At 45.8% G+C, this 27,691-nt stretch overlaps 1 protein-coding gene across 2 annotated transcripts in view; it reads right to left on the bottom strand.

Annotated features, from left to right (window-relative positions):
* Positions 1 to 18,443, bottom strand: part of OAS3 (2'-5'-oligoadenylate synthetase 3) — a 35,270-nt gene extending 16,827 nt beyond the window's left edge. The window contains exons 1-7 of one of the 2 annotated variants that reach the window (XM_509393.8): positions 17,745 to 18,443; positions 14,581 to 14,863; positions 11,792 to 11,967; positions 9,464 to 9,702; positions 8,346 to 8,499; positions 7,247 to 7,591; positions 5,482 to 5,764 (exon numbers count right to left, since the gene is read on the bottom strand). In XM_509393.8, the coding sequence (XP_509393.5) occupies positions 5,482 to 5,764; positions 7,247 to 7,591; positions 8,346 to 8,499; positions 9,464 to 9,702; positions 11,792 to 11,967; positions 14,581 to 14,863; positions 17,745 to 17,921 (1,657 nt within the window). In that variant the 5' untranslated portion in view covers positions 17,922 to 18,443. The remainder of the gene's footprint in view (positions 1 to 5,481; positions 5,765 to 7,246; positions 7,592 to 8,345; positions 8,500 to 9,463; positions 9,703 to 11,791; positions 11,968 to 14,580; positions 14,864 to 17,744) is intronic. The other variant, XM_009426300.5, reaches the window with a different exon arrangement.
* Positions 18,444 to 27,691: the final 9,248 nt, after the last annotated feature.

Here is a 27,691-nt window from a genome sequence, read left to right as displayed (position 1 = left end):
AGATCTAAAATTGACACCCTAACATCACAATGAAAAGAACTAGAGAAGCAAGAGCAAACACATTCAAAAGCTAGCAGAAGGCAGGAAATAACTAAGATCAGAGCAGAACTGAAGGAGACAGAGACACAAAAAACCCTTCAAAAAATCAATGAATCCGAGAGCTGGTTTTTTGAAAAGATGAACAAAATTGATAGACTGCTAGCAAGACTAGTAAAGAAGAAAAGAGAGAAGGATCGAATAGACACAATAAAAAATGATAAAGGGGATATCACCACCGATTACACAGAAATACAAACTACCATCAGAGAATACTATAAACACCTCTACACAAATAAACTAGAAAATCTAGATAAAATGGATAAATTCCCGGACACATACACCCTCCCAAGACTAAACCAGGAAGAAGTTGAATCCCTGAATAGACCAATAACAGACTCTGAAATTGAGGCAATAATTAATAGCCTACCAACCAAAAAAAGTCCAGGACCAGATGGATTCACAGCCGAATTCTACCAGAGGTACAAAGAGGAGCTGTTACCATTCCTTCTGAAACTTTTCCAATCACTAGAAAAAGACGGAATCCTCCATAACTCATTTTATGAGGCCAGCATCATCCTGATACCAAAGCCTGGCAGAGACACAACAAAAAAAGACCAATATCCCTGATGAACATCTATGCGAAAATCCTCAATAAAACATCTATGCAAAAATCCTCAATAAAATACTGGCAAACTGAATCCAGCAGCACATCAAAAAGCTTATCCACCCTGATCAAGTTGGCTTCATCCTTGGGATGCAAGGCTGGTTCAACATACACAAATCAATAAACGTAATCCATCATATAAACAGAACCAAAGACAAAAACCACATGATTATTTCAATAGATGCCAAAAAGGCCTTCGAGAAAATTCAACAGCCCTTCATGCTAAAAACTCTCAATAAACTAGGTATTGATGGGAGGCATCTCAAAATAATGAGTTATTTATGACAAACCCACAGCCAATATCGTACTGAATGGGCAGAAACTGGAAGCATTCCCTTTGAAAACTGGCACAAGACAGGGATGCCCTCTCTCATCACCACTCCTATTCAACATAGTGTTGTAAGTTCTGGCCAGGGCAATAAGGCAGGAGAAAGAAATAAAGGGTATTCAATTAGGAAACGAGGAAGTTAAATTGTCCCTGTTTGCAGATGACATGATTTTATATTTAGAAAACCCCATCATCTCAGCCCAAAATGTTCTTAAGCTGATAAGCAACTTCAGCAAAGTCTCAGGATACAAAATCACTGTGCAAAAATCACAAGCATTCCTATACACCAATAACAAACAAACAGAGAGCCAAATCATGAGTGAACTCCCATTCACAATTGCTTCAAAGAGAATGAAATACCCAGGAATCCAACTTACAATGGATGTGAAGGACTTCTTCAAGGAGAACTACAAACCACTGCTCAGTGAAATAAAACAGGACACAAACAAATGGAAGAACATTCCATGCTCATGGATAGGAAAAATCAATATTGTGAAAATGGCCATATTGCCCAAGGTAATTTATAGATTCAATGCCATCCCCATCAAGCTACCAATGACTTTCTTCACAGAATTGGAAAAAACTACTTTAAAGTTCATATGAAACCAAAAAAGAGCCTGCATTGCCAAGACAATCCTAAGCCAAAAGAACAAAGCTGGAGGCATCACGCTACCTGACTTCAAACTATACTACAAGGCTACAGTAACCAAAACAGCATGGTACTGTACCAAAACAGAGATATAGACCAATGGAATAGAACAGAGCCCTCAGAAATAACACCACACGTCTACAACCATCTGATCTTTGACAAACCTGACAAAAACAAGAAATGGGGGCCAGGTGCAGTGGTTCACGCCTGTAATCCCAGCACTTTGGGAGGCCGAGGCGGGTGGATCACGAGGTCGGGAGATCAAGACCATCCTGGCTAACATGGTGAAACCCTGTCTGTCTCTACTAAAAAATACAAAAAAATTAGCCAGATGTGGTGGTGGGCACCTGTAGTCCCAGCTACTGGGGAAGCTGAGGCAAGAGAATGGTGTGAACCTGGGAGGCGGAGCTTGCAGTGAGCTGAGATCGCGTCACTGCACTCCAGCCTAGGCAACAGAGCGAGACTCCATCTCAAACAACAACAACAACAACAACAACAACAAACAAACAAACAGACAAACAAGAAATGGGGAAAGGATTCCCTATTTAATAAATAGTGCTGGGAAAACTGGCTAGCCATATCTAGAAAGCTGAAACTGGATCCTTTCCTTACACCTTATACAAAATTAATTCAAGATGGATTAAAGACTTACATCTTAGACCTAAAACCGTAAAAACCCTAGAAGAAAACCTAGGCAATACCATTCAGGACATAGGCATGGGCAAGGACTTCATGACTAAAACACCAAAAGCAATGGCAACAGAAGCCAAAACTGACAAATTGGATCTAATTAAACTAAAGAGCTTCTGCACAGCAAAAGAAACTACCATCAGAGTGAACAAGCAACCTAAAGAATGGGAGAAAATTTTTACAATCTACTCATCTGACAAAGGGCTAATATCCAGAATCTACAAAGAACTTAAACAAATTTATAAGAAAAAAATCAAACAACCCCATCAAAAAGTGGGTAAAGGATATGAACAGACACTTCTCAAAAGAAGACATTTATGCAGCCAACAGACACATGAAAAAATGCTCATCATCACTGGCCATCAGAGAAATGCAAATCAAAACCACAATGAGATACCATCTCACACCAGTTAGAATGGCGATCATTAAAAAGTCAGGAAACAACAGGTGCTGGAGAGGATGTGGAGAAATAGGAACACTTTTACACTGTTGGTGGGACTGTAAACTAGTTCAACCATTTTGGAGACAGTGTGGCGTTTCCTCAAGGATCTAGAACTAGAAATACCATTTGACCCAGCCATCCCATTACCGGGTATATACCCAAAGGATTATAAATCATGCTGCTAGAAAGACACATGCACACATATGTTTATTGTGGCACTATTCACAAGAGCAAAGACTTGGAACCAACCCAAATGTCCATCAATGACAGACTGGATTAAGAAAATGTGGCACATATACACTATGGAATACTATGCAGCCATAAAAAAGGATGAGTTCATGTCCTTTGTAGGGACATGGATGAAGTTGGAAACCATCATTCTGAGCAAACTAACACAGGAGCAGAAAACCAAACACCACATGTTCTCACTCATAGGTGGGAACTGACCAATGAGAACACTTGGACACAGGGTGGGGAACATCACACACCAGGGCCTGTCGTGGGGTGGGGGGAGTGGGGAGGGATAGCATTAGAAGATATACCTAATGTAAATGACGAGTTAATGGGTGCAGCACACCAACATGGCACATGTATACATATGTAACAAACCTGCATGTTGTGCACATGTACCCTAGAACTTAAAGTATAATAAAAAAATCATAGAAAAAAAGAATTCTATACACAGATACATCAAAGAGAAACTGAAGAATACTATGAACCAAGAGAAAGTCTTAAAAGCCACTGAAAGGGAAATCAAAAGAAAATGAACAAACAAAATTCATGCATGCAAACAAAAAACAGATCATTAACAACAAAAAATCAATAACTGACAGAGACTTCTCATCAGCAACAACAGGTAAGAAGACAGCAGAACTAAGGAAAACAAGTGTCAAGCATCCCATTCAAGCATGGAGGTGAAACAGAAATGGTTTTAGACAAAGTCTGAGAAAAATTTGTCACTCATAAACCCTTTCTGAAAAAGTACTAAAAGATGTATTTCTGTAAGAAGGAAAATGAATCCAGAAGAAAGAACAGGAAATCAAGTAGCAATGGTGAAAAAATTTGTTAATTATATTAATAGGGTTTAATTTGCATAGACTGTAAAAACAAAAACAAAAGAAATAATCTCCCCTATTATTAGTGTCTGGAAGTTTAGTTCCAAGATATTATCAAACCCTTGAAGATCATTATATCATTGTTGCTTCTTTCATTTTTGTCTTTTAGCTTTGTGCTGCCTGTAATGCATACAATTTAATAACACATGCTAGTAAATAAAGAGTAGAGAGGGTACGTCAGGAAAATGCTGACAAAGGAGGACTGAAGCCCTATTAATATCAGACAAAAGGCTTTAAGACAAAGATAACTTTCAGAAATGAAGATTATTACTTAATAATAAAAGAACAATCCAATAAAATATAATATTATGCACTTATATGTTCCCAATAACATAGCCTCAAAATATAAAAAGCAAAATTTACAGAATTGCAAGGAACAAGGGATAAATATCCATTCAGAGCAGGAGATTTTAAGATATTTTACTCAGAAATTGAGAGACCAAACAAAAAATTATCCGAGCAAGAAGTCATAAGCTAGATCTAAAGGACCTATATAGAAGTCTGCATTCAGCAATGGAAAGCATGAGATGGAGTCTCACTCTGTCTCTCAGGCTGGAGTGCAGTGGTGCAATCTCAGCTCACTGCAACCTCCGCCTCCCAGGTTCAAGAGATTTTCCTGCCTCAGTCTCCCGAGTAGCTGGGATTACAGGTGCATGCCACCATGCCAGGCTATTTTTTTTTTTTTTTTTGTATTTTTAGTGGAGATGGGGTTTCACTGTGGCCAGGCTGGTCTCGAACTCCTGACCTCAAGTGACCCGCCCGCATTGGCCTTCCAAAATGCTGGGATTACAGGTGTGGTCCACCATGCCTGGATGGAAAGCATGCATTCTTTTCAACCATGGGCAACCTAAGAAATGCCAACAAATTCCAAAGAATTGATATCACATAAAGTATGTTTTCTGACTACAGTTTTAAAAAAGATAATAAGTAAATGCCGAAAGCAAACAAATCTCCAAAACATTCATTTGGAAAGCTACTTCCAAATATTCATGGATGAAAGAACAAACAATAAGGTCATAATTAAAAGTACTAAATATTTAGACCGGAATGATAATAAAAATTATACATGTCAAACAAAAGATTTGCCCTGTAGCTAATGTGATACTGAAAGGGAAATGGGTAGCTTTAATTGTATTGACTAAAACTGATAATTACTAAGCTAAGATTCACCTCTGAAAGTTAAAAAAAAAATGAACCATAAAATAAATCCTTTAAAATAAGGAAGAAAATTATAACATGAGAAATTTCTTTAAAAAAATACCAAGCAGATATGCCTACTGTTAACATTTGTTAAATCTGAATTGGGCTACATGGGTGTGTGATGTCTGTAGTTTTCTGTATGCTTGAAACATTTCATAATTAAAATATTTGTAAAGTTAAAGCACTAAATAGTTGTAAGATTTGATGGTGATGATTACTTTCAGTATCTCAAAGTAGTTTTCAATGCTTGGTCAAGTAGGAGAATTAGGATCACAAAGAGGATGGCAGGTGCCCCTGTTAGATGGGTGCCTGAGGTCCCTATCACTCTCCAAGGGACAGGCTGGGCGCCCTCACCCACAGCATCGAAGGCAGGCAGCAGGCTAACATCCATCCAGCTCTTCAGGGCTGTGGACACCAGCTGGAACTGCAGAGCCTCAGGCACATTCTGCTCAGGAAACTGAAGGCTCAGGCCGGGCACCTGGTCCTGCCACCAGGATTCTAGCTGCGCTCGCATCTCATCAAGGATCTCTGCGCGGCGGGGCCCCTGGTCCTTGTAGTCCGTGAAGCAGTTGAGGAAGATGATGAGTTCAACATCACAGCCATCCCTTAGGTCTGTGCCCCGGCCAAATGAGCCCCCCTGTGGAGGGAAGAACAGCTCAGATCAGGGACCCTCTAGGAGCCTGGGAGTCGGACTACGATCCCATCACCTGCGCCCCATGTACAGCCTGGAACCTGCCCTCTTGCTGATGTCAGGTCTGGGGACTATGACAGAGGCCGACTGCATGGGTCCTGTGACCTCTTAGAATTGTGACAGAGAGTCAAGTTGTATCTGCCTGCACCTGCCCTCTGATCCATGAAGCCTGAGCTAAGTCAGACCAAACTGCAGCAACAGATAATGGAGGTGGGATTGAGTAGGGGCAGCAACCAAACATTTTAGCCTACTATCTGCAGCATCTACTGACTGCACATCTGGGCCAGCAGTTGCAAATTGAGGTCCCAAGCCCAAATAGGGCCTGCAATTGTCCTCTGTTGCCCTGTTTCCATCAATTCCCTCCCTCCCTCCTTCACACGGGATATCATACATATCCGGTACATGTAAGTGCTCACTAAATGTTTGTTGCAGGAAAGAAAGAAGAAGAGAGGATACAAAATTTCTGTTCTTCTGGAACTTACATGCTGGCTGGGGGAGGGAAGGAAGGGACCATCAATAAACAATAGGTCCTGAGAAAATGCTAAGTGCTGTGCAGAACAGAAAGGGGGCTGGTAGTGCAAGACTGCAATTTTATTTTTATTTATTTTTATTTTTGAGATGGAGTTTCACTCTTGTCACCCAGGCTGGAGTGCAGTGGCATGGTCTCAGCTCACTGCAACCTCCGCCTCCTGGGTTCAAGCGATTTTCCTGCCTCAGCCTCCTGCGTAGCTGGGATTACAGGGGCCCGTCACCATGCCCAGCTAATTTTTGTATTTTCAGTAGAGACAGGGTTTCAGCATGTTGGCCTGGGTGGTCTTGAACTCCTGACCTCAGGTGATCTGCCCACCTTGGCCTCCCAAACTTCTAGGATTACAGGCGTGAGCCACCGTGCCCGGGCAAGACTGCAATTTTAAATTGTGTGGTCAGGCCTCAGTGGACGAGGACATCAGATCAAGAAACTTGAAGAGGAGAGACAGAGAGAGCGAGAGAGAGAGAGCCAAATGGTTGGGGAAGAGAATTCTCATTTTCTTCTAGGAAGAGAAAACAGCCACTACAGAGGCCTTGAATTGTTCTGTGGACCTGGTAAGCTCAGAGCAGCCAGGAGGCCAGTGCGGGGTAAGTCAAGGCCAGAGGGAGACCAGGGCCCATCCTATAGGACTTGAGGCCTCTGTGCCCTGTGAAACCATGGAGAATTTTGAGCTGAGGAGGGAAGTGATCTGATCCTTGTAATAGTGTTTTAAAAACTGTATCATTAAAAAAAGAAAATCTAAGCTGGCACTTAAATATATTTTATTTAAGCCAGCAAATCATCCTTCCTGGGCCGTCCAGTTCCCCAGCCCAACCTCAGCTCCACTGCTGTAACCCCTTCCCTTCCCCACGCTGATCCCTCGACAGGGTCCCCCCTGTGTCTCCACTGGCCCAACTCACTTTACTGACTCTTGAGGCCTTGTGAACACAGTTCTCACGGAGGCAGCGCAAGATGATGTCGATGGCCTTTTTCACCTGCTCCTGGAACTGGGGGCTCGGCTTCAGGTGGTCCTGGATGAAGCGGTCCAGCTCCTTGGTGGGGATCTGAGACAGGTCCAAGGCCATTCCCGGCACAGAGGGGACGATGCTGGCTGCCCCAGTGGGGCCAGGAGCTGGGCATGAGGGAGGTTTGCTCCCTGCTCTTGGGTACACAGCACTGAGGCTCTTGCTGTTTTCAGGGGTCTTCTGGTTAGGGTCTAGCTGGATGGGGTGGCCCAAACCTGAGCACCCAGCACATGGAAGGCCCTGGAAGGTCATTGAAGGAGCTGCCTCAGCCAGGCGCAGAGGTTTCTGCATCAACCCAATGCCTTCTCTCCCCAGCTCCCACCCTTTGTACAGTCAGGGTGACTGAGGCTCAGAGAGGGGAAGTGGGAGGGCCATGGCTAACCCACATGGCCATCTTTGGGCAGAGTTGAAAAAGGTGCCTTTCTGAAGGGATAAACTGCAAAATGGGTGCCCTTGTGATGGGCAGAAAGGTCTGGTAAGCAGACCATAGCTGCAGAAAAACAAAGGACTCCTTCCCCCGGGCAGTTTCAGCTTGAGCTTGGTGATAAGACTGTTTTACATGCCTGATGCCCTGTGCATTTTTTTTTTTTTGGGACGGAGTCTTACTCTGTCGCCCAGGCTGGAGTACAATGGAGTGATCTCAGCTCATTGCAACCTCCGCCTCCCTAGTTCAAGCAATTCTCCTGCCTCAGCCTCTCGAGTAGCTGAGATTACACGCACCCACCACCACGCCTGGCTAATTTTCGTATTTTTAGTAGAGACGAGGTTTCACCATATTGTCCAGGCTGGTCTCGAACTCCTGACCTCTGACCTCAGGTAATCTGCCCACCTCGGCCTCCCAGTGTGTTGAGATTACAGGTGTGAGCCACCACACCCGGCCACCCCTGCTTTTTAAAGCCTGTTCCACACCATATGGCACATAGTAGATGCTCAGGAAACACTGGACACATAAACAAAGTGCAAAACCCAAGGGTCCTGGGGCCCCCTCACTTACCGGCCCCTTCCAAGACTGCACTGGGTCCCCCATCCCCCTCAGAAAGCATGGGTGGTCATAGCAGGATGCTGCCTCCTGGGCTAGCAAATCCCAGTGCCAGGCTGCCCCGTTCCCCAGGTCCCATGTGGGGTCAGCTGGGTCCAGGATCACAGGCCTGCAATTTCAGAGAGACAAGAAGGTTCTGGTTAGCAAGAGGGCTCTGGAGTGAAACGGACCTGGTTCCAATCGCATCTCTGCTACTTTCCAGCTGTGTGACCTGGGGCAAATGATTTACCCTCTCTGAGCCTCGATTTCCTTATCCGCAAAATGAGGAAAACAACATTGCCTGCTTATCATTGTCAACCCTGGCTGCACGTTGGAATCACAAGATACCAGGATCCACTCTCAAGGGCTCTTGAGTTACACCCTACAATTCAGCAATTTCATTCCTAGGTATATTTCCAACAGATATGCATATGCACCAAAAAAACATGTCCAAGAATGTTTATGATGGCCCTATTTGTAATAGTTCCAAGTTGAAAGAACTCAAATGTCCATCATCAGTAGAATAGACAACACATTTTGATAAATTCACACAATGGAATACTATACAGCAACAAAAAAGAATGATCCACAACTATATAGCTAAATCTCAAAGACTTAATCTTGAGAACAGAACGAGAAGCCAGACACAAAAGTACATGTGGCATGATTCCATTTAAATAAGATTTAAGAAAAGGCACAACTGTAATTATAAAAGTGTAAGTGGGGTTATTTTGGAAGGTTACTGACTGAGAGGGGACCAGTGGGGTGCTGGAAATATTCTACCATGATCTGGGTGGTGGTTTCAAAGTATGCAGTCTTCACACAGTCATCAGAACATGCACTTTCTGCTATACATCAGCAAAACATTCACGCATAAAACATGTGGGGTCAGGCACTGGTATATTTTTTAAAACTCCCCCAGGTAATTCTAATGTGCATCTGGGCTGAGTCCAGTGAATTAAAACATGTACATGTAGCATTTTGCTTTGGCCTCTATACCCAAGCACTCAGTAGATGTAACCGGTTTTGTCCTTGTCAATTATCTCCCCCTGGCCCCGGGACAGGAGAGCAGATGGTGGGCTATTAGGAAGTACCTGGGTCTCTTAAGCTGCCGCTGCAAGAACTGCCCAACTGCAGGGTCCTCGAAGCCATAGTTGACAGTCCAGAAAACACACAGGTGCTGATGCTGTTGGATCAGGCCCAGGACAGTTCGGAGGCCTTCGGCTAGGCTGAAAGCATCCTTCTTACAGCCCTGCTCCCAGGCGAAGATGGTCAGCAATTCCAGGGCATAGACCGGAGGCAGCGTCTCCTTCCACAACCCCTGTAGGCACACCTGTGAGAGGGCATCGGCAGGGGACTCAGAAGGAAGAAGGGGAGGAAAGAGAGCCAGCTCTCTGCATAACCAGACTGGGGACCTTCCAGGCCGAGCCTGAGGCAAGATGCTGTGTTCCAAGCCTGTTCCAAGAACAAGTGGCATTTCTCACCAGCCCTCACTGGTAGCTTCAGCCAAGTGGTTGGCTCATATGATGGGGGAGTGGTGGGAGGGAGGGGTGTAAGTTTCAAGTCCCAAGGAGGCAGGGAGCAGTCAGAGAGAAGCCAAGGGTAGTTTGAAATTGCTATCTATCCTCAAATAAAGGTGAAGCAGATCTGGGGTCCCAGTTGCGTGGCTGATTGGAGAAGGACACCAAGTTGTCGCCCTTTCACCCCTGGAGTGGGGTGGGGCAGCGGGCCAGAACTCTGTCCTTCCCTCCTCACTCCAGCCGTCTATCCCCCATCCCAAAATGCATGATTTCTATTTGTGCACCATATACTTGGGATCTCCACGTACCAGGGAGGGATTACTCCATGCCAAGGCAAGAATCCCAGGCCTCTGGGTAACTCCAGAGGGGATGCTTCAGCATGCCAGAAAGTGACCCCCCTGGCTAGAAGCACCCAGCATCTCCACACTCCCTCTGCTCACCCCCTCTCTCTGGGGTGACAAACATGCGTGGGTGCACATGCATACCCACCACCCAGATCAAGATAGAATTTCTAACGCCCAACCAGGCTGGCTCCATAGTTGTATTAATTAATTAATTAATTAATTTATAGACTGAGTCTTACTCTGTTGCCCAGGCTGAAGTGCAGTGGCTCAATCTTAGATCACTGCAGCCTTGAACTCCTGGGCTCAAGTGATCTTCCCGCCTCAGCCTCCTGCGTGGAGAGGACCACAGGCGTGAGCCACCATACCCAGCAGTTTGCCCTTTTAGGAAGTACCAGGCTATTAGCATTTTCTGCCCCTGGAGAATCTTACATGGAAAGAACCTGAGTAAGATTTGCCAACGCATATATTTCTTTATGTGCAAGTGGAGGAAACAGAGGCCCAGAGAAGGCTAGGAACTTGTCCAGGGTCACACAGCAAGAAGATGGCTGAGCCAGAACTGGAATCCAGAATCTCTTCCTTGATAGACCTGCTTATGATGACTCGTCCATGTGCTGCAAGATTTTGGGGGAGCCTGTTCCCCCATCTCCAGGCATAGGCTGGGCACACTTTCCCCAGTGCATAAGAGTCTGGCAACAAACATGAACAGAGCAAGGGAGCATCCCTGAGGCTAGGGAGGGAAGTGTACCAACTCCGCATATACCTCATACCATACCAGACAGGCCAAAGCCCTGAATATGAACAGAAATACAATAGGAAACAATATGATGGCAGGAAATATGAAAGAGTCATTTTACAAAGTCAGGATAGGGAAAGACCTCTTTTTTTTTATTTTTTCCTTGAGATGGAGTCTGGCTCTGTCACCCAGGCTGGAGTGCAGTGGTGCAATCTTGGCTTACTGCAACCTCTGCCTCCTGGGTTCAAGGGATTCTCCTGCCTCAGCCTCCCAAGTAACTGGAATTACAGGTGTGTACCACCACGCCCGGCTACATTTTGTATTTTTAGTAGAGACAGGGTTTCACCATGTTGGCCGGGCTGGTCTTGAACTCCTGACCTCAAGTGATCCACCTGCCTCGGCCACTCAAAGTGCTGGGATTCCAGCCATCAGCCACTGCACCTGGCAGGATAGGGAAAGACTTCTTAAGACACACAAAGAATAACTCATTTTTCAAAGGATATATCTGAGTACATTAAACTGTAGATATTTTGTCCTACAAATAACCTTTAAACAAAGCAAAAGCCCAAGACACAGACTGGAAGACTATTGGAAGAATGCATTATATTAACTAAATAAGGATCAGTATCCACAATATATAAAGAGCTTCAACAAATCAGTAACAAGACAGCTAACCCAAGAGAAAATAATGCACAAGGGACATAAACAGACAATTCCCAGGAAGAGAACATGAATGGCCACTAAATATAAGACAACAGTTTCACGACTATGAAAGCACAAAGCAAACAGTCACATGTCTGGAGAAACCCTTCCAAGTGGCTTCACCTGGTGGTACCAGTGCTTCACCAGCAAGATTAGGTTCTTCAACTTGGCTGGGCGAATGTTCACAAAGTTCCTCCGCAGCTCTGTGAAGCAGGCCGCATGCTCGCCCCCTTGGCAGCCACTGTTGAGGAGGGTAGAGTAGACTTGTGGCTTGGGTTTGACGCCGGAGCCGGCCTGACCTGTTGGTGTGAAGCACTGTGAGTTAGGCAGGGCACTGAGGACACAGGATGGAGGGCGGTGTTGGTGCCGAGCTCAGCCTGGGGCGCTGAGAGAGAGTGGGAAGAATTCGGAGGGGAAGAAATCTGGTAACATGGGAGTCGGGGGACTGGGAAGAGAGCCCGGAGCTTTTCAGGAGGCAGGGAAGAAGGGCGGCACTCCAGAATGCAGTGGGAGAGTCCCTCCATCCCAAATGGCCAGGCAGTCCCTAGAGCAACAGCTCAAAGAGGAGCAGCTGCATTCCAAGATGGTTAAACAGGAAAGTTGCTTCCAGCTGAGTCAGCAGTACCTGCAGCCTGGCAACTCTCTCCTCCCTGAGCCTTCCTCAAAACACCACTCTACATATCCTTAATTAAGAGGTGTCACGGAGAGGAAAACGATGCCCAAGAAATAAAAGGCAAAAAGCCCTGATCCTTTAGCAGTGGTTGTTGATATTTTTTACTACAGGCCTGGCGCTGTGGCTCACACCTGTAATCCCAGCACTTTGGGAGGCCAAGGTGGGAGGTTCACCTGAGGTCAGGAGTTCGAGACCAGCCTGGCCAACAAAATATACAAAAATCAGCCAGTCATGTTGGCACTCGCCTGTAATCCCAGCTACTCCAGAGGCCGAAGCACGAGAATTGCTTGAACTCAGGAGGCGGAGGTTGCAGTGAGCTGAGATCGTACCACTGCACTCCAGCCTGGGGGACAGAGCGGAACTCTGTCTTAGAAAAAAATATATATTTTTTTACTGCATACTGGGCACTGGACAGAAGGTCTTTACATGTATCCCCACCACAACCCTATGAGGCAAGTACAGTTCTTCATCCCACTTGATAGCTGAGGAAGCTGAGGCACAGAGAAATTCCATGATTTGCCCAAGGTTATACAGCCAGCATGCGATGGAGGCAGGATTTGAGCTCAGAGCCGGCGGACTTTGCAGGGTGCGCCTTTTCCTCCACCACTCCCATGGGCATGGCTTGGGAGAAGTAAACACTTTCCATAATTCCCTGAGGTTGCTGCTAACACTTGCCTGCTGTGTGGTTTTGGGTGGGTCACTGTATGTCTCTGAGCCTCAGTTTCCCCAAAGGTAAAATTGAAGTTGAAACAGTACAGACCTCATAAGTTTGTTGTGAAGAATTGATGAGATAAAACATGTCAAGTTCTTGGAATAGTTAAGCATTTAATAAGTAGTAACTATTATGATTAATATATGTGTACCCAGGCTGGGTGGGGTGGCTCATGCCTGTAATCCTAGCACTTTGGGAGGCTGAGGCAGGTGGATCATTTGATCTCAGAAGTTCAAGGCCAGCCTAGACAACATGGTGAAACCCTATCTCTATAAAAAATACAAAAATTAGCCAGGCATGGTGGTGCATGCCTGTAGCCCAGCTACTCGGGAGGCTGAGGTGGGAGGATTGCTTGAACCCAGGATGGAGGTTGCAGTGAGCCAAGATCATGCCACCACACTCCAACCTGGGTGACAGAGTGAGACCCTGTCTTAAAAATGTGTGTGCATGTGTGTGTGTGTACCCAGTATGTGGGTACACTAGGCATAGGGTACCAGGCATAGGGGATGTGGCTATCTGCCCAAAGGATAAAGCTATCCCCCAGATCATCAAGGTAAATAATAATAATAATAACAATAATAATAGAAACAACAACAATAATAGAAATAATAATAATAGTAAACACTCTTACAACCCTTATCACATGCTAGACGTTCTTTTTTCTTTTTTTTTTTTTTAAGAAGAGTCTTACTCAGACAGATTGTAGTGGCAAAATCACAATTCACTGCAGCCTCCACTGCCTGGGCTCAAACAATCCTCCCACCTCAGCCTCTCCAGTAGCTGGGACCAGAGGGAGGCATGTACTACCTGGCTATTTTTTAAAATTATTATTATTTGTAGAGACTAGATCTTGCTATTTTGCCAAGGCTGATCTTGAACTCCTGGGCTCAAGCAGTCTCTAACTTGGCCTCCCAAAGCTGGGATTACAGGCATGAGCCACTGCGCCTGGCCCACTAGACACACTTCTAAGCTTGATTACATATATTAATGCATTTAATTCTTCTGACAACTCTATAAGATTACTATTATCCCCATTAGTATTATCCTGATTTTACAGATGAGGACACAGAGGCCTATTTTTATCTTAACTCAAGCATACGTGTATTACGAAGGAGAACACAAAAATCACATTGATGTTTTCAACATAAAATACAAGATTTTGCAGAATTCTGGTTTTGTCCCCAGGCCCCTACTGCTAGCCACATGTCCACTTCGCTTAGCTTTCGGGAGTATTTGTGGAAGGGCTGAGCAGTAACCGCTCCAGGCAGTGGCTGAGGGAAACTCCCAGATGCCTGTGGGAGGGCCAAGCATCTTGACAGCAGGACCACAGATCCAGGAGGAACTGGGGTTTCTCTGCCTTTGTCTGGCACAAGTCCAATATGTTTAGTCCCCAGACTGAGGCTGAGAGAGGGGTAGAGGCTGGCCCAGGTCAAACAGCAAGTTGGTGGCTGGGCTAGAATTGGAAGTCCCGTGTTGTTCCCAATGATCTTTTGCCCCCAACCCTGGAATGGTCTAGGAACCCCTCACCCAGGACATTGAAGGCAGGCACCAGGCTAACATCCATCCAGTCCTCAAGATCTACGGATGTCAGGCGGAACTGCAGGGCCCCAGGCACGCTCTGCTCAGGAAACGTGAGTCTCAGACCAGGGACCGGGTTCTGCCACCAGGATTCCAGCGATGCCCGCATCTCACTGAGGATCTCTGCACGGCGGGCCCTCTGGTCCACATAGCTCTTGAAGCAGTCGAGGAAGATGACAAGTTCAGAATCACAGCCACCCTTGAGAGCTGTGCCCCGGCCCGAGGAGCCTCCCTGGGCAAAGAAAAATAACTCAGAATTTCATACTGTCCAATTCTAGTGGCCTTGCAACCTGGCAGGCAACTTGAGTGAGGCAAGTGTGCTGGGGAGAGACTGTGGCCACATGGCTGTAGGCATTGAAGCCACGCGGGAATGTGGGCCCAGGGTAGCCAGGCTCGAGATTTCAAGAGAAGCAATTTTAACATGTAAACTCATGATTTTTTTTTTTCCATAGAAACAGGGTCTTGTTCTGTCACCCAGGCTGGAACGCATAGCTCACTGCGGCCTTGAACTCCTGGGCTCGAGTGATCCTCCTGCCTCAGCCTCTCAAGTAGTTGAGACTACAGGCACACGCTACCATGCCTGGCTAGTTTTTACATTTTTTTAAAGAGATGGGGTCTTGCTATGTTGCCCAGGCTGGAGTGCAGTGGCTATTCACAGACACGATTGTAGCTCACTGCAGCTTGGAATTCCTGGGCTCGAGTGATCTTCTTGCCTCAGCCTCCCAAGTGTCTGAGACTATAGGCATGCACCACCATGCTGGGCTAAATCCATACTTGTAATTTTATTTTTATTTTTAGTTTTGAGACAGAGACTTACTCTGTTGCCTAGGCTGGAGTGCAGTGGCACCATCTCAGCTCACTGCAACCTCCATCTCATGAGTTCAAGTGATTTTCCCACCTCAGCCTCCTGAGTAGCTGGGACTACAGATGTGCGCCACCATGCCTGGCTAATTTTTGTATTTTTAGTAGAGATGGGGTTTCACCATGTTGGCCAGACTGGTCTCGAATTCCTGACCTCAAGTGATCTGCCCTCGTTGGCCTCCCAAAGTGCTGGGATTACAGGCATGAACCACCATGCCAGGCCTATATCCATGATTTTTAAAGGTTGGCAACTAACTTTTTAAAAACTCAAGACCGCAGGTAAAACAAATTCTGCTTTGCAGAACACACATTTGCAATCTTTGCTCAGAATGGGTACAGAACTGTGGTATGACTCAATTTCTGAGACCTGTGTGATTAGTGTTTCTTTCGGCAAAGCTTCCAACCTGAGGATTTGGAAAAGAAACTCCTAAACATTGTCAGAGCCACTGTTCTGTGTCTGGGATCTGACGTCTCTAATCTCACTTCCAACACAAAACAACTGTGATGTAGTTACATGTGGCTGCAGATATGGGGAGTGAGGCTCAGATGGTGAAATGAGTTACACAGCCAGTAAACAGCAAGAACCAGGATGGAGCCCTCCAGGAGCAAGGCTTGCCTCAAACTGGGACCCCCTACTTATCCCGATGATATGCCAGTCCTTTTACTTCCAGCTCCCACCATCTGGGGGCTGCTGACAAAGTGGGAACAGGGAATATTACAGGCTGGGCACTTCCTGCACGTTTTGCACACTCTCATCTCATTGAACCTTCCTCACAGCCCCAGAAGGAAGGTACCACTTTACAAAAGAGGAAACGAAAGCACAGGGAGATTGCACCGTGCTCACTTTACAAAGGAGAAAATGAAAGCACAGGGAGATTGTGCTCCAGAACCCCCTCCCACCCCTTTCCAGGGAAGCTAAGGATGCCAGGGCTTTCCCTTGCTGCACAGAAATCCCTCCTGTCCATCTCCAAGGTAGAAACGGGACTTCACACCTCCTAGGCGACAAGTCTCTCCTCCTTCCCCACCTCCCAAGCTGAGAGTCAGCCCCAGGAAACCACTAGGTGCTCTGAGGCCATTTCTACTCTGCGTTTTCACTCCCTCTCCTGACAACCTCCAAATCTGCTCTAGCACACCCAGGTTCCCTCCATCAATCCACTCCTGGCACCCCCAAATCTACCCTGAGGATAAGGTAGCTCATGACTTGTCTCCTCCCTGAATCTGCGAGTGTCCTGGGATCACAGTGGCAGTGTGGCTGTATTTAAGTGACAAAAAGTGACCCGGAGCCTGGGCAACATGGTGAAATCCCGTCTCTACAAAAAATGCAAAAATTACCTGGGCATGGTGGCTCACGCCTGTAATCCCAGCACTTTGAAAGGCCAAGGCAAGTGGATCACTTGAGCCCAGGAGTTCCAGACCAGCCTGGGCAACACGGCAAAACTCTATCTCTACAAAAAATGCAAATAATTAGCCAGGCATGGTAGTGTGCACCTGTAGTGCCAGCTACTTGGGAGGCTGAGGTGTGAGAATAACTTGAGCCCAGGAGGCGGAGGTTGCTGTGAGCCAAGATCATGCTACTGCACTCCAGCCTGGGTGACAGAGCGAGACCCTGTCTCAAAAAAAAAAAAAAAAAAAAAAAAAAAAAAAAAAAAAAAAGATGTGACTCAGAGTAGTAATTTAGCGTCTAGCCTCAGTTTCCCTATCCATAAAACAGGTACAATAATACCTACCTCACTGAACGTGGGGATGAAATGAGGTAATACTCATTTAATGAGATAATTTTCATTGTTATTTGATAATGTCTCAATAAATTGGGCTACTCTGGCTGTTACACGGAGTGTTATTACTTCTGTATCCTTAGGGTCTGGCATAGTTTGAGGCCCACAGTCTGTTTGAATGACTGGGTGAATGAGTGAGTGAGTGAATGAATGGATAAGAAGCAGCCTCTGAGAGCAGAGATGCAGGAATCAGGCTACTTGGATTTGAATCCTGGCTGGGCCTCTTACAGGATTGGACACGTCACTGTGCCTCTCTGTGCCTCATTTTCTCCATCTGTCAAGCGGGCTTAAGAGTACCTACCTGGCTCGTATGTTCGGGGGAGTTAGCACGGGGCCGGCACATTGGAAGTATTTGTTAAAGAAATGAATGAGGTGCACAAGCGGATAAAGCCACCCCCACCGTAAGCCTATGTGAGGCTTAAGCGTCCTCCCAGGACTCCCCTTTGGACACATAAAGACCCCGAGGTGGGACCTCACCTTGACAGTTTTCAGCACCCGCGGGGCCGCAGCGCCGAGGCGGCCCCCGCGCTCCCTCAGGGCAGCGGCCAGGGCGCCCAGGGCGCGCCGCGCCTTCTCTACGAACTCCTTCCGCGGCTGCAGCCTTCTGGCCACGAACCTGTCCAGCGCAGCGGCCGGGGTGCTGTACAAGTCCATGGCCGCCCGGCGCAGGTGCAAGGGGAAGCAGGGCTCTGGCGCGGCCTTCGGATTTCTGGTTTCGTTTCCCCGCCCGGCTCTCCGAACCACGCCCAGCTGGCCAGGTCCTAGGTCCTCGGTCCCGCGCGTGGCGTGAAACGGGGAGGGGCGCTGCAGTTCCTGTCTTCCCTAGGTTTCTCTCCTCCTCCCCAAACTTGGGAAATTCCCTGCTTTCAGTTTCGTTTCTTTCTAGCAGCTCTTGGACCTGACACCCACTTCCTGGTCCCCTTCCCAGCTACGACTTCCTCTCCTTCATCTCCTTGCTTCCAGCCGTCCCTGCAACCACCAGCTCCAACGAACTAATCACAACCTAACAAAGTATACCCACAGAACGTATGGGTACATACTGAGTAACGTACTCTGAGCATTTCAGAAATGTGCAGGTTTTACATGGAAAAAAAAGGTCAGGATTTAATAAACGGAGAAGTCCTACCTCGCTGTCTGACTGAGGGGTGCGTTCTAAACACCACTACCACCACCAACGATAATAAAGCGCACTTGGAGACTCTCACTGACTCCTCCCAACGACCATGGTGTAGGTGCTATTATCATCACCCATTTGACAGATGAGGAAGTCAAGGTACAGAGGAACTAGGTAACTGTCCAAGGTAACACAGCTGGAAAGTTGTCTGGCTGGATTCAAACCCAGCCCAAGCCCGCAGAGCTGCCCTCTTCAGAAGCCAACTCTTCCTAAATAATTTATACGTGTAATGCAGTTCCAATAAAAATTCCATCTTTAAAAACTTCAAACACACGATCTAAAGTCTGTCTGCAAGAATTAAAAATTATTTTGGAGGAGAAGGAGGAAGGAAAGTCAGTCAGTTTAGGATGGTACCTTGCACAACAATACTACATATTAAAACACTGTAAAGCTACAATAGGGAAATCCTCTTGGAATGGGCACAAAGCTAAGCGGACTGTAAGCTATAAGCTGCAGAGTGGAGATCTGAATCCAGGACCATTGCGCTTCTATCTTCATGGCCTGTCTCCTTTTTCTGCTTATTTCCTGCTGCTTCTCCACCCGGGTTCCTAGAGACTGCACACCTGAGCTCTCTTCCAGGCCTGGTCCAAGCCATAGCCTATCTCCTCCTCCCCATCTTACTAAAAAACTCCCAGGTCCTCTCTCCTGTCTGCTCCGGGACTCAGCATTTACTCTGCCTCTGAGTACACTTCAGGTAATAGTCTTAACAAGTGCTTCCTGACATCTGCACAGTAACTGAAAGGAAATAGATAGGATCAGAGTGTGAATTTCAGAGGTCATGGTCAACTAGAGGGAGAGATGCTGGGTCTGTAATATGTACACCAGCTAATATTTTGAGTAGTGAATGCTGCATCACTTGGAATATTCAAGTATGGGCAGGAGACTATTTTGTAGGTCAGGTGTTGTGGTGGGGATTTAAGTCAAGGGATTGAGCAATGATTTTCATTCTCGCCCATTAATCACAGTCTTCTTCCTGAGTCACAGGCCACTTTAGAAACTTTCCATTCAAGATAGTGGATTGAACACATGCTCAAAATTCTATTAAAATAGCAGCAAAGATATATTAAAAGCATAATGGAAATCAACAGGGTTGGAAACTGAGAAAAAGTGGAGTCAAGGGGGCAGGACATTTGAGGCATTTTTAGAAGATGGAACGCAGAAGGGTCAATATTGGGTCATGATGGCGGACTGAACATATGCATAAGCCTTCAACGTCCATCCCAGGCCTCTAGAGGTGGCAGGAAAGCGATAGAAAAACTTTAATAATGTTGCTGGGTCCTAACCAGAGGTGTCCCAGGTAAACTGGAATCTGAGATCCCTGTCAGAGATATGAGATTGGATGAAGGAGGAAATTGCAGTCAAAACACATAAAGGAGGGGGTACCTATGTAGAGTGGAAAGGCTCTGAGGAGCTGCAGGCTCCAGGCAGTGGATTGAAGGAGAAGAAGAGACCCTAGGTTAACTCTCATGGTTGTCAGTTGTGCTGGCATAGTAATGGCAGCCTCTAAAGACATGTGGTCTCCCGCCCCAACCTTTCTGTGTTGAGTAACAGGCAGCAGAGGTGCCTGCCTAAGGAGGGAGCAGTGAGGGTGGGGCAGAGAGGCAGGGAAGTACACAGCATACCTGGCCACATCTGGAAAGAACAGGAAGCCCTGTATGCAGAAGACTCATTCCTGGCACATCCCCTTTCCTCATCTCTGCCTCCAGCTGCAGTAAGAAGGTACCAACTTCACAGGGAGACAAGCAGAACATCCCCAGTGAGCAAAAAGCACACATCCAAAGGTGCCAAATTATTTTGGGAGATCGAATGCTATGAACATAAAAACTCACATGTAAGGACATTGAAATAATCAATAAAGGAGAAGGAGTCTTCTGTGGTCTAAATTTGTCCCCCAGAATTCATGTGTTGGAAACTTACTCCCCAATGCAGCAGTTGGGAAGTGGGATCTAACAGGAGGTGTTTGTGTCATGAGGGCTCTGCCCATGTGAGTGGATTATGGCCACTATGAAAAGAGCTTGGAGGAATGGGCTCATTCTCTTCTGCTTTTCTGCCATGTGAGGACATAGTGTTCCTCCCCTCCAAAAGACACAACATTCTTCAAGGCGCCATCTTGGAAGCATAGAGACCAGGTCCTAATCTGCTGAAGCCTTGGTCTTGCACTTCTCAGCCTCCAGAACTGTGATAAGTAAATTTCTGTTCTTTACTAATTTCCCAGTCTGTGGCTTTCTGTTTTAGAAGTACAAATTGGACTAACACGGTCTTAGAAATATATAATTAACATCCTCAGAGGGATTAGATATTATATCCATTATAATTATTCATTGTATTCATGATTATTCATCATATCCATGAAATAAGAACAGTTATGAAAGTCAACAACCACCACTATCACATTGGAAGTGAAAACATAATGCAAAATAAAACCAAAGATGAACAGAAAAACCGAACCTTCTCCATAGATAGGCTGAATAAATATACCTGAAGATAAAATCAGTAAACTGGAAGATGGAATGGAGGAAATTACTCAAGATTACAGGAAAGCAGAACATAGAAAAAAAAGGTATAAAAGACAACTTATGAGATGTGGAAAACAGATCCTTTCCTTATTCTTATAAATATTTATTAAGGCCAGGTGCGGTGGCTCACGCCTGTAATCCCAGCACTTTGGGAGGCCAAAGCAGGTGGATGACCTGAGGTCAGGAGTTCGAGACTGGCCTGGCCAACATGGTGAAACCCCGTCTCTACTAAACATACAAAAATTAGCTGAGTATGGTGGCAGGCACCTGTAATCCCAGCTACTCAGGAGTCTGAGTCAGGAGAATCACTTGAACCCAGGAGGCAATGGTTGCAGTGAGCCAAGATCACACCATTGCACTCTAGCCTGGATGACACGAGTGAAACTCTGGCTCAAAAATAAAATAAATAAATAAATAAATATTTATTCGGTGTTTTCTTTATGGTGGCCACTGGTCTAGCACAGAACATGTGTGGTGAATAAGTGAAAAGGCCTCTGCTCTCATGGAATTTATATTCTAACGAGAGAAGATGGACAAAAAATTAATAAGCAAATAGAAAATGTTGGATTCATGGCTAGATAAAATCTTAAGCACAGGGGTTTTCTTGGGGTGCTTGGAATTAGAAGGCATATCTGGACAGGTCACCCACAGTTGTGGGTGTAACAAAATGACTCAGAATGTCTGTTACACATTCTGTTACTTACTACGGTCAAATATATTCTTGGTTGATACAGTAGCAAATCATCTGCTGTTCTCCTTGGAAAACTATTGCTTATTGCCTATATATAAAAGGTGACAGTATCCTCCTACAGATACTCTCTCTCTTTTTGCCTGTCTGCTTAGTCAACTCACTCACCACCTTGTACTGGCCCGGGAAGAAATTGCTGCTGGTTTCTTTTTGAAAAAGAATATTCTTTCTTTCTTTTTCTCTTTTTCTCTCTTTTTCTTTCTTTTCTTTTCTTTTCTTTTCTTTTCTTTCTTTCTTTCTTTCTTTCATTCTTTCTTTCCTCTCTTTCTCTCTCTCTCTTCCTTCCTTCCTTTTTTTTTTTTTTTTTTTTTTTTTGAGACAGCCCAGGCTGGAGTGCAGCAGTGTGGTCTCGGCTCACTGCAACTTCTGCCTCCCAGGTTTAAGCAATTCTCCTGCCTCAGCCTCCCAAGTAGCTGGGATTACAGGTGTGTGCCACCATGTCTGGCTAATTTTTGTATTTTTAGTAGAGACGGGGTTTCACCATGTTGGCCAGGGTGGTCTCGAACTCCTGACCTCAGGTGATCCAACGGCCTTGGCTTCCCGAAGTGCTGGGATTACAGGTGTGAGCCACTGCGCCCGGCAGAAAAAGAATCTTCTGATGCATCAAAAGAATAAGATGGATTCATGGATGGATAGAAGGATGAAGAAATTGTAGATATGCAATCAAGCAAGTGCAATAAAACGTTAATTGTAAAATCTATGTGGTGAGTATATGAGTGTTCACTGCAAAATTCTTTCAATGTGGCTGTTTGCTTGGAAATTTTTCTTAATGAAATGTTGGAAGAAACTGGCAAACTATGGCCCATGGGCCACATCTGTTCCAGCCTCTGCTTGTTTTTGTACTTTTTTTTTTTTTTTTTTGACATTTTCGCTCTGTAGCCCAGGATGGAGTGCAGTGGCATGATCGTGGCTCACTGCAACCTCTGCCTCCCTAGTTCAAGCGATTCTCCTGCCTCAGCCTCCCAAGTAGCTGGGATTACAGGCGCCCACCACCACACCTGGCTAATTTTTGTATTTCTCATAGAGACAGGGTTTCACCATCTTGGCCAGGCTGATCTCAAACTCCTGACCTCAAGTGATCTGCTTGCCTCAGCCTCCCAAAGTGTTGAGATTACAGGTGTGAGCCACTGCACCCAGCTGTTTTTGTACTTTTTAACATGTTTAATCGTTAAGAAAAAAAATCAACAGAAGAATATTAAAAATAAAAGAATATTTTGTGACGTGAAAATTGTGAAATTCAGTGTCTATAAATAAAGTTTAATTGAAATGCCATTACACCCATTTATTTATATGTTGTCTATGGCTGCTTGCATATGGCAACAGCAGAGATGAAGAGTCCAGCTGAGGTTGGATGATCCATAAGGCCTAAAATATTTACTATATTGCCCTTCACGGGAAAACTTGGCCAATCTAGCAACTGCTGGGCACGTAGGCGGGACTTCATGATAGCTGCAGTGATTCTCATTTCACAATTCTGTTTTGTTCTTCTACATCAACACCAAGAAACCTTACTCATGACACTTACGATTTTCAAAAAAGATTTTATTTAATCAGGTGGCAGTACATGGGGCATTGAGAGCAGGGGTAGAGTGAGGTTCAAGGGGGGATCAGTTGACAAAGGAGGAAACAACAGTAAGACAGTGTGTTCTTCCAGGAGCTGATGCCACTTGGAGTCACAGTGCTTGACGAATTGCACAATAGGCTGGAAATGGCAGATTTCTATGATGATTCTTGGTCACAACTAGGAATTATTTGTGTTACCTCCATTTGACAGATTATGAAACTGAGGCTCAGAGAAGCTGAGTGACTTGCCTGGGATTGCACAGCAAAGGAGGGCGCGGAATGTGTGCCTGTGGAGCTTAATTAAATGGACAAGGAAGCACAGCAGGGTGGAGATTAAGAGCACAGGCTTTGAGGGCTGGCAGTTTAGGGTTTGCATCCCAGCTCTGCCACTCACCAGTTGTGTGACTTTGGGAGCAATGATTTCAACCTGTCTGAACCTCAATTCTCTCATCTGTAGCAACGGGGAAATAATGCATTCATAGGCTTAGCAAAGTGGCTGGCATCAGATAAGCACTGAGTAAATAGCAGTAGTTTTATTACTTTTGTGTTACTGTGGGGTTTTTTTGTTTGTTTTTGTTTGTTTGTTTTTGTTTTTTTGAGATGTAGTCTCACTCTGTCGCCCAGGCTGGAGTGCAGTGGTGTGAGCTCGGCTCACTGCAACCACCAGCCCCCAGGTTCAAGTGATTCGCCTGCCTCAGACTCCTGATTAGCTGGGATTACAGGGGCTGGCCATTGATGCCCGGCTAATTTTTGTATTTTTAGTAGAGATGCAGTTTCACCATGTTGGCCAGGCTGGTCTCAAACTCCTGGCCTCAAGTGATCTGCCTGCCTCGGCCTCCCAAAGTTCTGGGATTACAGGCGTGAGCCACTGTGCCCGGCCATGTCATTGTTTTTATGATAATTATTAACCACAGCATCCTTTTCAGTCATACACAGCTAACTCAAGACTGAGATCCCACTATTTGTGTAAATCTACCTTGTATTTTTTTCTTAAATTTTATTTTTTAATGAGGGACAGAGAGAGAGAGAAGGAGACAGGGAGGAAGAGAGGGAGGGAGTTCACATGTATTCATACGGGGCATTGAAAGCAGAGCTGGAAATAGATGCTAATTTTAAGTAGAGAGAGAGGTTGGGTTGCAATTAATTTTATGAGACGTCTGTTTATTATTGAAGGTTTTCCTTGCTGTGATTTCTGCCTCCCTAAGCAACCTGGAAACTATAGGATAATGAGGCTCCTCTTGTCTGTTGCAAATTCACCGCATGTTCACTAATTATTGGTATAGTTCCTTCTGCCAACCAGTGTGAGGTTTACCTGAAAATGAAGAAAGGAGTGTGTGCTCACTCTCATATTAAGGAGCCTGTCTGCCCAGAGAGCATCAGTGAGAAAAGCCTATGGAAGCATCTCCACTCTGGCAGTCAGGAGACCCTAGGTCTTATTTGTCTTGGTTTGCTGTGCAGTCCCAGGTGAGTCACTTAGCTTCTCTGAGCCTCAGTTTTATTATCTGTCAAATGAAGAGAATGCGATGCAACAGTTTTAGATGTTTTAGAGTCAGATGGTCTTGAGTTTGAGTCTGGAACCTATCTGTACCACATGAGCAAATGAGCGCCCTCTTCTGAGCCTGTTTCCTCATCATTAAAATGGATTTTATTTATCAAACCATTACCAGATGTCAGGTATCATTCCGAACACTTTATAAATATTGACTCATTTAATCTTCTCACAAATCCTATGAGATAGATGCTATTGTCTGCTTCCTTTTAGAGATAGGGAAATGGCATAGAGAGGTTAGGAAATTAGCTCGATGTTACAGAGCTGGAAATTGGTAGAGCTAGGATTTGAACCCAGGCAGTCGGACTCCAGATTCTTTGCTTTTAGCTCCTTCCTCCTTCCATCATGCTCCTCCACCTCACAAGGTTGTGATGTGAGAATAAAATGAAATAATGAATGTAAGGTCCCTAGCATGTGCCTGGAAAGTTGTAAATGTCAGTAAGTGGAGACTGCAATGGTTATGGTTATGCCTATTAGTGGAATGAGCTGCCCAGGATGCCCCAAAACAAAAGCAAATACAATTCCAGACTGCATGAACAGAAGACTCAGAAAAAGCCTCTCTTTATGGTGTGTGGGTATGTGTGGAAATGGTGACCCAGAGACTGTGGCCAAGATGGTGTAAATATGGAACCCATCAGTGAAAAATCTGGGATTGGAAGCCAACCATCATATTTTCCTGAAAACCAGTATATCCAGAAATGTTGATCAGCAGCCAGCTAACCAAGGAGAGCGTGTGTTAGAGAAGAGAGAAAGAAAGAGCTCCCCGAATGAATGTGAGCTTCACTGAGTGAATGTGTGACGTCAGGGTGTGGGACACCCCCAGGGGAGCATAACATTTGAAGGAACACAGTTTGATGGAGTTGATAAGGTCTGCACCAGCAGCCTGTTGCTATTAAAATGAACCCTGATTTTGTTCAGATTTATTCTGTAAAAGGCCAGAGCCAGGCTCTTGAGGGTCACACTGGGGTGGGGTGCAGATTGGCAGGGACCAAAGGGGACCTTAGTCCTTCCCTGAACCAAGATGACTGAGGCCAGTGAGGCTGAGGAGGGGGCTGTAGGAGACTCAGAGCACCGGCCTTGGGCAGGCAGGGACTTGGGGCATGAGGAAGGCCCCAGCAGAGCACAGCTCCCTAGGGTGTGTCCCAAGTGCCCAGCTCCGCAGTGGGCAGTGAGCATGAGGAGGAGGGGCCTTGCACTTGGGCCTAACAAAGGTGGGTTCAAATCCCACCTCTGTCCTTTATCAGTGGTGTGCCCTCGGGCAGGTCACTTGACCTCTCAAAGCCTCTGTATCAGGCCATTCTTGCATTGCTATTAAGGGATACCTGAGACTGGGTAATTTATAAAGAAAAAGAGGTTTAATCGGCTCATGGTTCTGCAGGCTTTACAGGAAGCATGGTACTGATGTCTGCTTGGCTTCTGGGGAGGCCTCAGGAGGCTTACAATCATAGCAGAAGGCAAAGGGGGAGCAGGCATATCATGTGGCGAAAGCAGGAGTGAGAGAAAGTGGGGAGGAGGTGCCACCCAGTTTTAAACAACCAGGTCTCATGAGAACATACTCACTATCATAAGGATAGCACCAAGGCGATGGTGTTAAACTACCCATGAGAAATCCACCCCCATGATCCAATCACCTCCCAACAGGCCCCACCTCCAACACTGGGGATTACATTTCAACATGAGATTTGGGTGGAGACACACATTCAAACTATATCAGCCTCAGTTTATTCATCTGCGAAATGGGGAGAGTCTGACATACCTGTCTCAAAGGACAGGCAAGGCAAGGCCACGCACACTAAGTGCTAAGCACAGTAACTCAGGGAAGGCCACCATCATCATTATCATCTTCTTGCTCATCTCCCCCTTGCCTTCTTCCACCTTATTATCATAAAAAAGGACTCTTCTTGCCTGGGTGAGAAGACAGTTGCCTTCTGTGTGACTTTGGGCTAATTACTTAACCTCTCTGTGCCTCAGCTTCCCTATCTCTAAAATAAAGATGTTAATAGCACCTACCTCATAGGATTTATATGAGGATTAAATGGGTTAACATTTACAAAGTGTTTGGGACAGCACCTGACATCTGGTAATGGTTTGATAAATAAAATCCCATTGCCTGAGGCTCTTATGTAGGTAACTCCAGGAACCAAACAGAATATGCAACAAACTCCCAAATGCAGAATTTATAAAGGGGCTCCTCAGTCATGTTAAGAATACATAAAGGGGTTGGAGTGTGGAGAGGAGCAATGTTTGGCAAAGAGATTGCCCTGGAGAGAACTGTTGTCAGGTGATGTGTTGCTTCCCTTTGGGAGATGGATGGGGGTGTGATATTCCTTGCCTCAATCCAGCTGGCTTCCCAAGGACCCCTTGGAAAGCTTTCAATCTAGCTGGGAGACACAGAGATTCTGAGGTCTGCCTTACACCCAAGAAAGCTGAAGTGGCCTGTAGTTGCCTGATGGGGGCAGGATGGGCTTCATTTGGGAGGCGTTTCCTCTGGTCCAGATGTGAATCACATGGGTGACAATTCTGGCATGGGGTCATCTTGGGGGCTTGTCTCACAGGGCCCTCTGGCAGCAAAGAGATGCTCACAAGAAGCTGGGTGTGGTACAGAAATCTAGATGAGGCAGGAGTTAGACGGGACCATGTAGAGGAGAGATGTAGAGGCCCTGGGAAAGGGACTTACAGAGGTTCCCAGGCCTGGGATTGCTGTAGAATCCATAAACACACCCTCTCCCCCAATCCTCAAGAGAAAGCGCCACTTCTAGCCATCTGCCAGACCTCAGTGTGGTAAACTGAGTCACTGGCCCCCATTTCACTGCTTCCTGCATCCATGCTTTGCCATGGGATGTTGTAGTTCCTCCCACTAAAGACGATGGTTAC

This window comes from Pan troglodytes, chromosome 10, assembly GCF_028858775.2.
Source record: "Pan troglodytes isolate AG18354 chromosome 10, NHGRI_mPanTro3-v2.0_pri, whole genome shotgun sequence".
NCBI lineage: Eukaryota > Metazoa > Chordata > Mammalia > Primates > Hominidae > Pan > Pan troglodytes.
Note: the sequence above shows the minus strand (reverse complement) of the source record. Positions and strands in the feature narration are given on the sequence as shown.